This window comes from Dendropsophus ebraccatus, chromosome 11 (assembly GCF_027789765.1).
Source record: "Dendropsophus ebraccatus isolate aDenEbr1 chromosome 11, aDenEbr1.pat, whole genome shotgun sequence".
Classification (NCBI taxonomy): Eukaryota; Metazoa; Chordata; class Amphibia; order Anura; family Hylidae; genus Dendropsophus; species Dendropsophus ebraccatus.
In genome coordinates this window covers 82,713,468-82,729,080 of record NC_091464.1, presented here as the reverse complement: position 1 = coordinate 82,729,080, position 15,613 = coordinate 82,713,468, and the positions used below count along the sequence as shown (strand labels likewise).

The 15,613-nt window shown below is 43.6% G+C and overlaps 1 protein-coding gene across 2 annotated transcripts in view; it reads right to left on the bottom strand.

Moving 5' to 3' along the window:
* Positions 1-345: 345 nt before the first annotated feature.
* Positions 346-15,613, bottom strand: part of LOC138767311 (trafficking regulator of GLUT4 1) — a 74,121-nt gene continuing 58,853 nt past the window's right edge. The window contains exons 2-3 of one of the 2 annotated variants that reach the window (XM_069944768.1): positions 11,263-11,392; positions 346-1,545 (exon numbers count right to left, since the gene is read on the bottom strand). In XM_069944768.1, coding sequence (XP_069800869.1) covers positions 1,535-1,545; positions 11,263-11,392 — 141 coding nt within the window. In that variant the 3' untranslated portion in view covers positions 346-1,534. Of the gene's footprint in view, positions 1,546-11,262; positions 11,393-15,613 lie in introns of those variants that run through there. The other variant, XR_011358787.1, reaches the window with a different exon arrangement.

Genomic DNA, 15,613 nt, shown 5'->3' with positions numbered 1-15,613 from the left:
GGAGGGAGGGAGCGTGCATGCTGCAGCTCAGAAATGCCTCCTTTACGCTTGAGCTCTGAGCTGACAGATTCCCTTTTATGTTAACTAGGGATTAAGCATATCTGCAGAACTAGTGAAGGGCTCAGCCATTGGCTTGTCCGCCTGCCCCACTCCGGGTGCCTGGAAAAGCTGGATCCAGTCCTGGGAAACTTCTCCTAGTTTCCCAGGACTGGATCCAGCTTCCCAGGCACCCGAAAAGGCGCGGCACAGAGTTCAAAGGCAGACAGCTGAGCCCAGCAAAGCACTTTGCTAGTACTGTAAATTTGCTCATCCATAAGGTTATACTTTCTAGGTGATCTGATGTCAACATCCACATTAGTATAATTGATAGGTACTATACAGTTGGCTTCAAGACCCAAGGACGCTATAATTTGCAATTGACAGGTTTAATAAATAGTGGAATATTCAGCTTATATTTTCTTATGATATCAATACCTAACAGGGCTAGTGGTTAGCCATCACATAACAGGGCTAGTGGTAAGCCATCACATAACAGGGCTAGTGGTAAGCCATCACATAACAGGGCTAGTGGTAAGCCATCACATAACAGGGCTAGTGGTAAGCCATCACATAACAGGGTTGGGTATTCTAATAAGCTGAGGAGGCAAAGAAGCAATAGAACTTGTGACCTCTTTGTTCCCGTCTCCCGAGATGCATCTTTCGGAGCCTTGCATATTGAATGGCTATGATCTTGACTTGAATTTTACAGAAAGAATAAATTGCAGCATTGGCTATATATAGCTGCTGCATATATCTGGGTGATTTCTTACAAATGCTAAGTAGAAGCCAACCCATGTCAATAACCCCCCTGAACTCGTATGCATGTCGCAGCGCCAGACTGCTGCCAAAGCAAAGGAGAAGAGGTGCTTTTGATCGAGGAAGAACAAGCGACCATGCAGACGGTTAGCCGCAGTTTTCTGTATATATTGTGTTTTTAAACAACCCATGAAAAATGCTAAAAAAGAGATTAAAAGTCCTGTTCCATTTTGTCAGCGAGGAAGCAGCATCATCCAAAACAGGGGGAGGTCACACAGCACGGTGCAGAGTCAAGTCCTCTCCTAGTCGCAACCCTACATATGGCAGTTTTCAGCTTTATTATTTAATACAGACAATAGCTTTCATTCCTTTGATACAAAAGCTGGAAATAAAAAAGGAGTTGTGCTATCACCTGATTGCCAGTCCCCGGATGCCCCTCCATATATTGTCCATCGGTAGGTTTCTATGATAGGAGGGTTGCATCAAGGCATCTCTCTGTTTCCCCTTTTGCAAGTCCTTCTCCTTTTGTGCTGTTCTCCTGCATCTCTCTCAATTCCCAAGGGCGTGTAAAGTGCTGCATGCAATCCCTTGGACCTTGGGAAGAGCTGGGCCTGTTCTTTCCTCCAGCCAGCCTCCAAAATAGAAGGGCCTTTTTGCAATGAAGAGGTTAAAAACTGAAGGAAACGATAAGGCAGGCCATTTCTGGATCTCCGTCTGAGCCCCATATCATCAGCGAATCTTAGTGGAAAACTAGAAGAGAAGTAAGCGGTGGTAATTAGAGCAGAGAAATGACTGGAGAACGCATTAGGCTAAATGCATTAGTCGTACTTCTGAAGGGTTTCAAAACACCATTGATATGTGAATTGTTTGAATGGGCGATGATGGGATGTATTCTGGGAAACAGGTTTATGGATTTGGAAGTGATAGATCAAACAAGGGCAATTATAAGGTGCCCATAAACAGTCAGGCCAGTGGCGTCTGATGTAGAGACCTCTTATCGATGCCAGTAGACTCATGGCTTAATAAGAGTTTACAGCACCCCCACTCTCATTCATGGTGCTTTACCCCATGGATGTCTTTATTTAAAGAGAACCCGCCATCACATCAGTCATCAGAGTGGTCCCCAGTGGCTTCTTCCCATCCAACCAGCCTTAAAGTATCATTGTCAACATAAAAAACCTTTGACATGTCATGGAGACATCCAGAAAAGAAGTTGTCTGACAGCATCCAGTGATGAAATTTATTCACGCAACATAAACAGTGGCAACGTTTTGACCGCTATGGGTCTTTATCAAGCCTCTATCGTTGCCTCTGTGTATGTTGCTGGATGCTGTCCAGTACTTCTTTTCTGGATGTTATACAGTCTTCACTTGGGATTTGAGACTCTCTGGTGTGCATCCCACATCTACTGATAGGAAGGTGACCCTCTACAATTGGTGCTGTTGGATAATTTGTTTCATGGTATGTCATAGAGACTGGAGATGATCGAACATCGGGAAATCATAGCTTCTCGAACCTTCAGCATTTCATTCCCGATGCCCGTATCCCTGTTTTCCAGGCGGTACTCGGGCAGTCTCGACCTTCCCCACGGAATAGGAAGGCATCGGGAATAAAATGCTAAAGGTTCGAGAAGGTTCGAGTTCGATCGAACCTAAGATTTCCCGAAGTTCGATCATCTCTAATAGAGACATGTCAAAGGTTTTGATCAGTCTGGGTCTGATCACAAGACAGAGCAGGGAGAGAACTGCGCTTAGGACGGTCTACTCCAGGCTCATTCTCACGATCGGTATGGGTCTGGTGAGAGTGACGCTTTAATAGATCTCTCCCTGTTAGGGTATATTCACACGGGCGGGCTCGCAGCGAGATTCTCGCTGCGAGCCCGGCAGGTCCTGGCAGTTCCCATAAACTACATACTTGCTGCGGTCTAAACGACCGCAGCGAGTATGTAATTATACCGCGCTTAACCCCTTCTACTCCCGCCGGCTCCCCCGCTGTAAGCAGCATACATTACCTGTCCTTGCTGCACGGGTCCGGCGTCCTGCTCTCCCGTCCGGCCAATTAGTGTGTTGCCCAGCTGCAGCCACTGATTGGCCGGGCGAGAGAGCAGGACGCCGGACCCGTGCAGCAAGGACAGGTAATGTATGCTGCTTACAGCGGGGGAGCCGGCGGGAGTAGAAGGGGTTAAGCGCGGTATAATTACATACTCGCTGCGGTCGTTTAGACCGCAGCAAGTATGTAGTTAATGGGAACTGCCAGGACCTGCCGGGCTCGCAGCGAGAATCTCGCTGCGAGCCCGCCTGTGTGAATATACCCTAAGGCTGTTTGGGTGGAAAGAAGCCACCAGGGACTACCTCAATGACTCCTGGTTCAGGCAGTATAAAAGTGAGGACAGGATCCCTTTCAATTGTACATACCACTATAAGATCAAAATAGACTAATGGTGCATTTACGCTGACAGATTTATGTGACAGATTATAGAAGCCAAAGCCAAGAATAAACTATAAACAGAGAAAAGGTCATAAAGGAAAGACTGAGATTTCTCCTATTTTCAAATCCATTCCTGGCTTTGGCTTCCAAAATCTGTCAGAGAAATCTGACTAAAGGCCCTATTCCACCGGACGATTATCGTTCAGATTATCGTTAAATCGTTCGAATCTAAACGATAATCGTTCGGTTGAAATGCAGTTAACGATTAACGACCGAACGAGAAATTGTTGATCGCTTTATAAGACCTGGACCTATTTTTATTGTTGCTCGTTCGCAAAACGTTCGCAAATCGTTCGCATTAAATAAGACATTGTTCGGTCGTTTGCAATAGATACGAACGCAATAGCAAATAAATAGCGAAGAAAAACGATCGCAATTACCATCATAAGTAACGATTATCGTTTCATGGAAATGAGTGAACGTTTTCAGGTCTTTCGCAATAGCGGTCGTTTGAGATTGTTAATCGTTAACGATTATGCAAACGATAATCGTCCGGTGGAATAGGGCCCTTAAGCGGGGAAGTAGGTTGCAGTCATAGTAAATAACCTTTATAGACTGTGCTGACACGTACGGCTATGTTCACACTTAGGTAACATATGGAGGAAGACGGCCATCTCGTAACATAGACGTCCGCCAATAATGGTCATGATAAATATTAGAGGCCGTCTATGTTACCTTCCCCGATATGTTACCTAAGTGGGAACATAGCCATACTGTGATGCTGACACTTCTCTTCAAACCAATTCCTATTTTTTTTTATATAATTATAGCAATTAAAAACCTGCACATGTGAACACACCCTTAGGCCCCATTCACACATTTTCAATTACCACATCTGGCCCAAACCACGCTATCTGTGGTCTGTAATAGCGGCCCGCTGACAGATGCTGCATGGCTCCTTCTGCATGTAGGAACACAGCCATAGGGGTCATTCACACACTTTGTTGACCCTACAGTGCGTGAAGCTAGGCAATGGACTCGTAGACCTCCCGGCATCCAGTATCAATGTGATGCCAGGAGAGTCTAAACCTTTGGGGAACCGTACTGATACAGTTTGGTGTCTATGGAGTATTCAGTTATAACACAGTCACTTGGACCTTGACAACAAATGATCTCCATGAAATTAGTATTTTGGTCAGTATTAGTAGCCAAAATCAGAGGAACAGACAGAGAAAAACCACTTGCTCCTTCATGGTCCCTTCTGCCCAATTGGAGAATGTGCGTTTTAATTGCTGGGCGGCACCCGACTCACCATTGTCTGAAACTACAAGTCCATGTGCCGTCTGGCAACTAGCACTAAACTGCAGACACTACCCTGGCCGGCTAGACGGACAGTGTTTTGTTAGTTTACCAGTTCAATAACGCTCCCTTTAAATGACTGAACTCAAAACATCCATATGGGACACTGGGCTGTGGACAAATTACAGCGGACTGGAAACTGACTGTAAAGATACGGAAATTCCACAGATATTCCATAGTGGAAATTGAAATCGATCAGTGAGGGCCAGGACACCCAAACCCGACTCATCACAATGTTTGACATTGTCTCTATGAAATTTTAATAGTTTTTGCAGTTACACTTCAAGGCTATGTTCACACAACGTACATTTTATAAAACAAAACTAACAAAAAACAGCCGTTTTCAATTAAAACAACGACCGTTCTTTTCATAGTGACAATGTGTTGCATTGAAGTTATAGCAGAAAAAAAGCCATTGATCACACAATGTATCCAACAACAGCTGTTGTATGATACAGGCCATTGAAATAATTGACATGTCAGTTATTTCCAGCCATTGTGCATTGATTTCAATGCAATTTTTAAAGCAACAACGGCCATTGTTTGACACTCAAGACAATGTCTGCTGTTTTTGAGAGCCAAACAATAGACATTGTCCGTACGTTGTGTGAACATAGCCTATGTTTACACAACATATGAACAACGGCCTTTGTTGCATTAAAAATTGCATTGGAATTAATGTAGAACAGACAGAAATAATTGACACCAATTATTTCCACGGCTGTATCAAACAACATTCGCTGTGGAAACAACGGACTTAGTTTGCATTGACTTCAATGCAACACTTTTTTTTAAATTGAAAACAATGGCCTAAAATTGAAACCTCTGCCTAGAGAACCCTCAGTATTCTCAGCCTAGGGACAGTTTTGGGCAACGTTAATACAGGCTTATTTTTATAGCTGCAATAAAAAAAAGGGGGAGATTTATCAAACATGGTGTAAAGTGAAACTGGCTCAGTTGCCCCTAGCAACCAATCAGATTCCACCTTTCATTTTCCAAAGAGTCTGTGAGGAATGAAAGGTGGAATCTGATTGGTTGCTAGGGGCAACTGAGCCAGTTTCACTTTACACCATGTGTTTCAGGCTGCGTCTGGTCTGCTCCTCTTATTACATCAGCATACGTCTTTCGGTCTGCCCCATTCAGCAGTCAGTTAATATGACACTAAACACAGACACCATGGCGAGCTGGGTAACGAGGATGGTAATACATTTTTACATCCCTTTTACAGAGGTACTCAAGTAATTTTTTTTCTTTCAAATCAACTGGTTTAAGAAAGTTATATAGATTTGTAATTTACTTCTATTTGAAAATCTCCAGTCTTCCAGTACTTATCAGCTGCTGTATGTCCTGCAGGAAGTGGTGTATTCTTTCCAGTCTGACACAGTCCTCTCTGCTGCCACCTCTGTCCAAGTCAGGAACTGTCCAGAGTAGTATCAAATCCCTATAGAAAACCTCTCCTGCTGTGAACAGTTCCTGTCATGGACAGAGGTGGTAGCAGAGAGCACTGTGTCAGACTGGAAAGAATACACTACTTCCTGTAACACATACAGCAGCTGATAAGTATGGGAAAACTTAAGATTTAAAAAAAAAAGTAAATTACAAATCTATATAAGTTTCTGAAAGGAGTAGATTTAAAAGAAAAATATTTTCACTGGAGTACCCCTTTAAATTGGACTTAATGCAGAGTGAAATGGTGCCATCCAGATGCATATTCCAGCATATCCATTCAATGATTAAAAAATCCTAATGCTGTGATCTATCATCTAACAATTTGTTCTGGCATACCCGATTTGTCAGATGTTTCTCATGCTACCTTGTTTGGTATATTTGTATTTCTGAAAAACTTAGATGAAAACAGAGCTGTTATATGACATATTGTGCACCATAGAACATTTATGAAAATGCACCCCTGGTGTACGCCATGGAAAAGGGACGAGATTTGCCCCTTTTCCGTGGTGTATGTTAACTGGGTCCCCCGCCCATCAGGTGGGCGGGGGACCCAGTTAACATACACCACGGAAAAGGGGCAAATGGGGTGGGTACACAGCAAGGCGCGGAGCAGACGTGGCCTCCTACTGCACCTGATTTATCATGATTTATGCCCACTTCCAGTCGTAAATCATGACACAAGTCTACACCTACTCCCGAGCGGTTATAGATGTGTTGTGCAATGCCTGCGCTGGGCCGATCAGTGCGCCTCTTAGTACATCTGGGCAGGGTTTCCTGTAAGATTGGCATACGAGTATGCCATATCTATATAGGAAAAAGACCCACCCAAAGCTGCTACAGAACAGGCTCTACAGTGTAAAACAGTCTGCAACAGCTGCTGTATTCATTCCTTGTCAGCTTCTCTGCCTATGGCATTGTTCAGCACAAGGAAGCCTCCTAAATACACCAGATTCTTTCCTAAATGCGTATATGACAGAGAGATGGTGATTGCAGGAGCAGGCAATGGGGCCCCCTAATGTAGTGGGCCTCATAGCAGTCGCTATGGCTGCTACTGTGGTAGTTACGCCCCTGCCCCATGCATAATAGTCGTTCTGCTATTGGCAGGAGTTTGGAATCCTGACAGACAAAAGATAAAAATTATACTGTCATAAATCTCATCTAATAAGGGCCATGACAGTTCATCTTTTCGGCTTCCCCTTTACTTTGTTATAACCTTCTATTATAACTCTACCATTTGGAATAAAGGGCAGCACTAAACAAGGCTGCTCCTATGTCTCAGCTTTTTGAACCAGGCTCTGGACCCCTTTTTAGAGCACTTGATTCTGGGGTTACCATTACCAAGGCAGTTTATTTTAGGGTGACCTGTTGTTGGTTAACAATCAGGTGGAAGGCATTTCATCAGTAATTTCATTGACTGGTTTGGTGAAAATTTTGCTAATTCAGAGGCTATGCTGTTCCTTACTCTCTCTTGATTCTTTCACTTGGAGATGTTATTTTCTGAAATACTGACGGATTAACACATTGGCTGACCTTGAAACTGGCTAACACCAGTGAATAGGAGGAAAGTTTTTTGCTTAAAATTCCTCGACTATTCAGCTCTGGCAGAATAGGAGCAGAATTTAAGCGGAATTCAAGCCTTATTGACTTCTCTAGGATTCCTCTAGCGGAATCCTCCCATTGACTTGACATGTCAATTCTTTGGACGGAAAATAGATCCATGGCAGAAAATTCTGTTTAAAAATTCTGCCGTGTAAACAACAGAGCAGAAATAGAACACAATAGAACATTGCTCTGTACATATTTTACGGGAAGAATTTCAAGCTCAAATTAAGGGTGCGTTCACACTATGAAATTCTTGCGGATAAAATCCCATGGATTCCCTCATGCGCTCCTGATTCTGAGTTACAGAATCCATGGGATGTTGTCTGCAAAAATTCCATAGTGTGAATGCACCCTTTCAGTGGATTTTGCTTCAAATTCCTCACCTATTCCTCAATGTGCACATACCCTTAAGGAGAACTCTGGCCTGGGATTATTTTTGGCAGAGTGCTGGGGAGAGGGAGGATGAAAGAAGTAACATGTTTTCACCTCCCCGCTCCATTGCTGATGTCGGTATCCCACAGCTCCAGTCCCCTGGTCCCAGACGCTTCTGGGTCAGGGTGGAGAGCTGGGATGTGACGTCTTAGGCTCTCTTAGCCAGTCCATGGCCAAGGCAGCACCCCACTATGGCCACTGACTGGCTGAGCAGGCCTGTAATGTTCCACGTTCTAAGACCCAGAAGCAGCCGGGACCAGGTGATCGGAGCTGTAGGATACTGGCATTAGTGCTGTAGCGGGAAGGTGAGAGCTTGTTACTTCTTTCATCCTCCCCAGCACTCTGCCAAAAATTACCCCAGCCCAGAGGTCTCCTTAAATACTTGGGTATTTTCTTTCATTTGAATGATTGAACTAACAGAATTTGTATTTTCTTAGCAAATATCAGGGAATTCCTAATTTTTCTAATTTGAATTTCTAAATTCTTTCTAAACTGAATTGGTGATAAATTTACACTAATTTTCACTAATTTCCTGACCAATAGCCAAAATAAATGTCAAAGTAGGTAGGTAAAGAACAAAACAAAACACACAAGTTAACACAGTATAGCATACACCAGTGATTTTCAACCAGTGTGCCGTGGCACACTAGTGTGCCGCGACACATGGTCGGGTGTGCCGCGGGGAAAGTTCCCCAAACTATGGTGCCCCTGTGAAACCGGAGAAACCAATGGGGGAGAGAAACCTGGGGATGGGGGAGAAACAGGGGAGAGAAACATGGGGATGGGGGAGAGAAACATGGGGATGGGGGAGAGAAACAGCGGAGAGAAGCAGGGGGGAGAGAAGTATGGTGGAGAGAAGCACAGGGGAGAGAAGCACAGGAGAGAAGCAGGGGGGAGAAGTATGGTGGAGAGAAGCAGGGGGAGAAGTATGGTGGAGAGAAGCACAGGAGAGAATCACAGGGGGGAGAAGAAAACAGGCCCAGGTTTCACACTGAGTATAAATACATTTAGAAACTATATTATTAACTATATGTATAATATGTACTGTTTTAGTGTCATTTTGTGCCATTTTGGTTGGTGGTGTGCCCCGGGATTTTTTAAGTATAAAAAGTGTGCCGCGGCTCAAAAAAGGTTGAAAATCACTGGCATACACCATAGGTTGGAATATTAGTCACAAATACTTTTCAAACAAGCAAATTCCCAGCATGTTTCGCCCTCCCAGGCTCTTTCAAGGGATGATTGTGGATGGATAATTATAAGGGATGCCGTCCTGCACTGGAGATGCCTCCTTGGCCTTGGCAGTGTATTTATATTTATTTGCAATCTCCTATCTATGTGGGTAAACAGCTTTGTTTTGGAGTGTTTCACATCCCAATGTGTGATTACAGGGTGTTTCCTGTCCTATTTTTTGGTTATCTACCTGTACACTATTCTCAGGCGACTGGTTATTCAATAGGATCTAAATCATGGCTTTCTGTTACATACAAGCACCCTTTTCCCCAGCATCTCCATGAATTTATACGCGTTTGCCCAGCACCTCCATGAATTTAGACCCATTTTCCCATCACCTCCATGAATTTAGACCCCTTTTCCCAGCACCCCCATGAATTTAGATCCTTTTTCCCAGCACCTCTATGAATTTAGAATCATTTTTCCATCACCTACATGAATTAAGGCCCTTTTCCTAGCAACTCCATGAATTTATACCTTTTTTCCAGTATCTCTATAAATTTAGACCCTTTCCCCCAGTACCTCCGTGAATGTTGACCCTTTTTCCCAGTACCTTCAAGAATTTAGACCCTTTTCCCCAGTACCTCTGTGAAATCTGACCCTTTTCCCCAGTACCTTCATGAATTTAGACCCTTTTCCCCAGCGCCTCTATGAATTTACACCCTTTTCACGTGAACCTCCATGAATTTAGACCCCTTTCTCAGCACCTCTATGAATTTAGACCCATTTTCCCAGAATCTCCATGAATTTAGACCCTTTTCCCAGCACCTCCATGAATTTAGACCCTTTTCCCAGCACCTTCATAAATTTAGACCATTTTCACGTGAACCTCCATGTATTTAGACCCCTTTCTCAGCACCTCTATGAATTTGGCCCCCTTTTCCCAGTAACTTCAAGAATTTAGACCCTTTTCCCCAGTACCTCCGTGAAATCTGATCCTTTTCCCCAGCACCTCCATGAATTTAGACCCTTTTTCCAGCACCTCCATGTATCCCAGAGAGGTCAGGAGTCATGGCTATTGAGAATCTAATATTGTAGACGATATCAGGTTGTACATCCCAGGTCTGTTTCTTTTATATTGCAATGTTTCGCATGTACTGTCAAGGATCTATCTAGCTGCTTGATCGATATATCTCCTGTCATATGTTTATTCAGTGGTCTACTGAATTGTATCCATTTGGGATATGTACAACAGAAATATTGTCTTTCGGGCACACCGAATATCCCTAAGGTGACGTGATGATATATTATTCATCATTTCTGGATACTGATATTTTTTACAACTGTGTGTCCATGTTGTTATTTGAGGATACTACTAATGTTACATTTTATTCCAGTTTGTCTGGTTTTTTGTTCATTTTACAATCAATCAGAGAAAAAAATCCTGGTTTGGTCCACAAAGCTAGAAAAATTTGAGAATACTCAATGAAATCCTCAAAAGTTCAAGTTGATTCCCTCTCTGGGTAGAGTTATGTTTTCATATTGGTTTTAGGGCTATTTTTTTTTTTAATATTGAGTTCGTTTGTACTTTAGGTTAAAATGTCTTTTTCTTTTTTTTACAATTACTTATGAAAAAAATTGATGTTTTTTTGAGCCGTAAATATATCCCACAAAATGTAATGTGTATGGCTGCGTTCATCCAACAAATTTTAATGACTTATGTCATACTCAAAATAACGGCCGTTGTTTAACATACTAGGATGGCCTTCATCAAAGTAACGGCCTCTTGGATGTGGCGTTTATTAAAGGTCCAATGGATTTTGTTGCAAAGGCGGTGAAAGGACGGGAAAAAAACGGGAAAGTAAACAACTTGATGGGCATTGATCACTAAATATCGACTACAAATAAAGGTCCTAAACATTAATTTGACGTCCGCTCCTAACAACAGCTGTTATTCTATGCATTGTGTAAACTAATGGCCGTTGTTTCCGTAGACTTCAATGGAAATCAAGGTATTTAGCTTCTTACCTGTTAAACTGAGAATGAAGAGGATGATGATGACAATTCCCAGCAAGATAGATACAACACTCAGTAGTCTGGCCAAGCGTCCCAATCTCCGGGCTCCGTCCATGTCACCCTGCTGCATGCTATTCCGAGACTGGAGAAAACAAACATGGGAAATTCACATTATAAATCATGGGAAAGATCTGACTACATACAGTACAAACAATTCTTCTTGGTTCCAAGACGACCATTGTATGTTGAAACCATTGTATGTTGAGACCAAAATTCGATGGAAAACTGTCCCAGGTAAAGAGCAGCATAGGACATGTAGTATCACACTATATACTGGAGAATCACTACTAGACAGCCAACCAGTGCAGGCATATCACCAATACTGGGGTTTTATCAGTAAAATGGCCACTTTCATTGGTTGATCATCTAGTTATTTACATGTACTGCAGATCCTGACTGTCCATAGCATTGTACTGTATGTTGAGTCTGGTCTCAAGTTATGATGGTCCAGAAAGGACCATTGTATCAATGGCGGAACTACCGCCGTAGCAGCGGTAGCCGCTGCTACGGGGCCCGCCTCATCAAGGGGCCCGGCGGTCAGGTCAGCCTTCCTGATGTTCCCTGGTTAGCCAATTAGGACGTTTGTCCTGACACCAGCTAACCAGGGGAGAATAGTGTGCGCACATAAGCCTGCGCCACAGCCGCTCACACAGGGCCCCGGCATCACTGTCACCTGTACAGAGCATAGAGAGGGGGAGATAACCATCCGCGCTCCCCCTCCCTCTCTCCCCCGGTCACTGTGCGGCAGCGTTGATTGGAGTAGAGACTCCTCTTCTTAGCTTCTGCTGTCTGCACGGAGGATCCTCTGACCGGATGGATGACCTCTGACCCCTTCCTGCCGGACCTCAGACAGTGACAGCAACTTGTGTGAGTACATACTGATATACTGTCACTGATAAGGGAGGGGGGATGGTGGCTGCTGCCTTACACACAACTAGTCAGCAGCATAAGTGTGGCGTTTACTTCTACAGTAGTTGTGACAGTGTAGGACTACAACTCCCAATGTGGCCTGCTGTCTCTGCCCCCCACTCCCCCCAAAGACTCAAATGAGGCACAAACTGCAGAGAGAGACAGACCACACTGGGAGTTGTAGTCCCACACAGTCTATATACAAAGCTTCCCTGTGACTGCAGCTCCTGCACAACTGAAAAGCTCATCCCTAAGCATAATATTCATGTATATGAATATGTATTGTCACATTTTACTTTTTTTTGTAAATAAGGGGGGGGGGGGAATCAAAATTGTAAAAGATAAATAATCACTTTAGGTATCACCTCATGTGGAAACCTCCAGTGTATGAAAATAAAATAGTACTGATTCTGTGTGATATCAGGTCTGGTGTGGCAGTTTTATCCAGTCACAGTATGGTGGTATTGGTCAGGTCTGGTGTGGCGGTGTTATCCAGTCACAGTATGGCGGTATTGGTCAGGTCTGGTATGACAGTGTTATCCAGTCACAGTATGGCGGTATTGGTCAGGTCTGGTATGACAGTGTTACCCAGTCACAGTATGGCGGTATTGTTCAGGTCTGGTGTGGCAGTATTATCCAGTCACAGTATGGCGGTATTGGTCAGGTCTGGTATGACAGTGTTACCCAGTCACAGTATGGCGGTATTGGTCAGGTCTGGTATGACAGTGTTACCCAGTCACAGTATGGCGGTATTGGTCAGGTCTGGTGTGGCAGTATTATCCAGTCACAGTATGGTGGTATTGGTCAGGTCTGGTATGGCAGTGTTATCCAGTCACAGTATGGTGGTATTGGTCAGGTCTGGTGTGGCGGTGTTATCCAGTCAGAGTATGGTGGTATCAGGCCTGGTAAGGCGTTGTTAAATGTGCAATATTACCTACCAGTCCTGTGATGGGATGGCCACAGACAATATGCAGATCATGTAGAAAAAAAAGAATTATACAATGTATGTGGCCAAAACCATGCATCCATTTCTTCCACAGAAGTCATGTGCTGTTACCAGGATTATTGGCCATACGGCTATTGGGTACTGCATGGGGGGTTTGGTTGGAGTTGCATTTTGGTAACGCAGATCTGGGAACAGAGCCAAAGACGGATCAATTATCAATATGATTGTTTATAAAGTAGTAAATCATGATGATAATTGGTGAGTGAAAAGGGAACATCTTCAGGTTTAGTGCAGGAACTATAAATACGGCCCTAGACGTAGGTGTACGTGTGCAGGTGCCCTCTGCTCTGCCGTACTTGCATGTACAATTGGAGGGCAGGGTCAGAGCTCCAGGCACCATTAAAGAGGACTGACCGAGGGGGGCCCATTGGAAAGTTTGCTATGGGGCCCAGCCATTTCTAGTTACGCCCCTGCATTGTATGTTGAAAATATTGTACCCGGAGGCCATTGTAAGTTGAGGGATGACTGTGTATGGTGCGGTATTTATTGTTAGATATTTTGTGCTTTAAAGAGGACCTGTGGTCATAGAAATGTTTTTGTTTCATCAGGTTCTAGCCCGTTGTGCCCCATTCCCAAGATATAGAGTTTTTGATATTTTTTTACTATTTGCACCATTCCCTGAATAGTCAGGTGGGTGTGATCTTTATATCTAAAAGGGTGGTGACTGCCAGGCTCAGGGGGTGTGACTGCAAGGCTCAGGGGGTGTGACTGCAAGGCTCAGGGGGTGTGACTGCAAGGCTCAGGGGGTGTGACTGCAAGGCTCAGGGGGTGTGACTGCCAGGCTCATGGGGTGGGGAATGTGAACATAACCTAAAGCTGCATTTTTTTCAGTCTTTCCCCTAACATTTTTATGTTTCTTTTGGAAAAATCACTTATTAGCTGGCCGTATGAGTACAATCCAGCGAAGATTTAAACACTTACAGCTCTGCGCAGCTTCATGATCCAAAACTTCAGTGGGAATAAGCCCTAAGACTACATTTACACATTCTACAGTTGTGGGCCCTAAATTACTGACAAATTTAGGATCCATTGATTTCAATTGGGCTGTTCACACTGTCCATATATTTACAGATCCACAATCCGCAATAAATGCTGACAAGCTCTAGTACGGACTGTAATTGTGGCACAAATTTTCCCATAGAAGTCTATAGGACGGTTCATAATTTTTAGGGATACATAATTTTTACAGAAGAAATGTCCATAATGTCTGCTAATCTGTAAATATATGGATATATGGAGTAATTATTTTAAATCACAGATTGTGGATTTAATACGGATGCATTATGGATTTGTTTTTTTTTTTGTTTTTTTCAGACTGTGGTTGATTGCAGTCATCATATACGGTCATATACAGTTTTGTGTAATCAATCATAAGGCTGTGTTCACACATCTACCAAATCCATTCCCTCATTCTGCAACAAAGTACTGCACAATATAAGTAAATGAGGTTTTAACAAACCCCCATTTGTTCACAGCATGAACCATCTGCAAAAGATTTTAAAGCGGTTCAGTTATATACTGGTCATCATTCATTGTAATCCTGCTTGTGATGATAAGGAGGCCACTGCCATAAAGTGATCTGTACAGAACAGGAAGTCTCGGATTAGTTTTAGGTTTAGTGGTCAGAATAAGAACTGCAAAATTTTACTCTACAGGTAAATTGATGTAAAAAATGTTGAGCTATATAATGTACTTGTGATATATGAGTTACAGCACACATCATCCGCACTGGAGACCAACAAAGACTCATGGGAGATCAGTTAAAAGGAATAAGTCATTTGGGTCCCCTGCATCTTCTCCCTGGGCCACCAGCCTTGATAGATCCCTCTTTGTGTATAAGGAGAGATCTATTGATTGAAGGAGCAGAGAGAAGTCTCTGGAGGTCACCCCAATGACTCATGATTCAGACAGTGTGAACGTGATGACAGGTGCCCTTTAAGCCAGAGCACTGTGTATTGCTTCTGTATGATCCAAGCAATCTTCATATATTTCCAGGAGCTTTTACGTCTTTCAGTTGTCTTGTACTTTGCCGTCAACAAATGAAAAGACACAAAATACACAGACATGAAGAGAAACATCTGTCCCCGAAACATCAAAATTTAGGCTATGTACCCACTACCTAAGTTCCCTAGCAATCACGGCTGTTGTAACAACGGCCGTGATTGCTACAGAACTTATGCAGTCCTGCCTTCTATGGAATCCTGGCCAGAGTGCATACACACAGGGGGGATTTATAAAGCGTAAGCTTCACGTGTGCAGATTCGCCAATTCTCCCTGGTTTATGCCTCCCGTACGCCCTGCTCGCCCGATAGGTGGGCTGGCGGAGCTTGCAGGGGCGTGATAAGGCCCCGCGCCTCATTTATCACGATTTTACCCCTGCTCACAAGC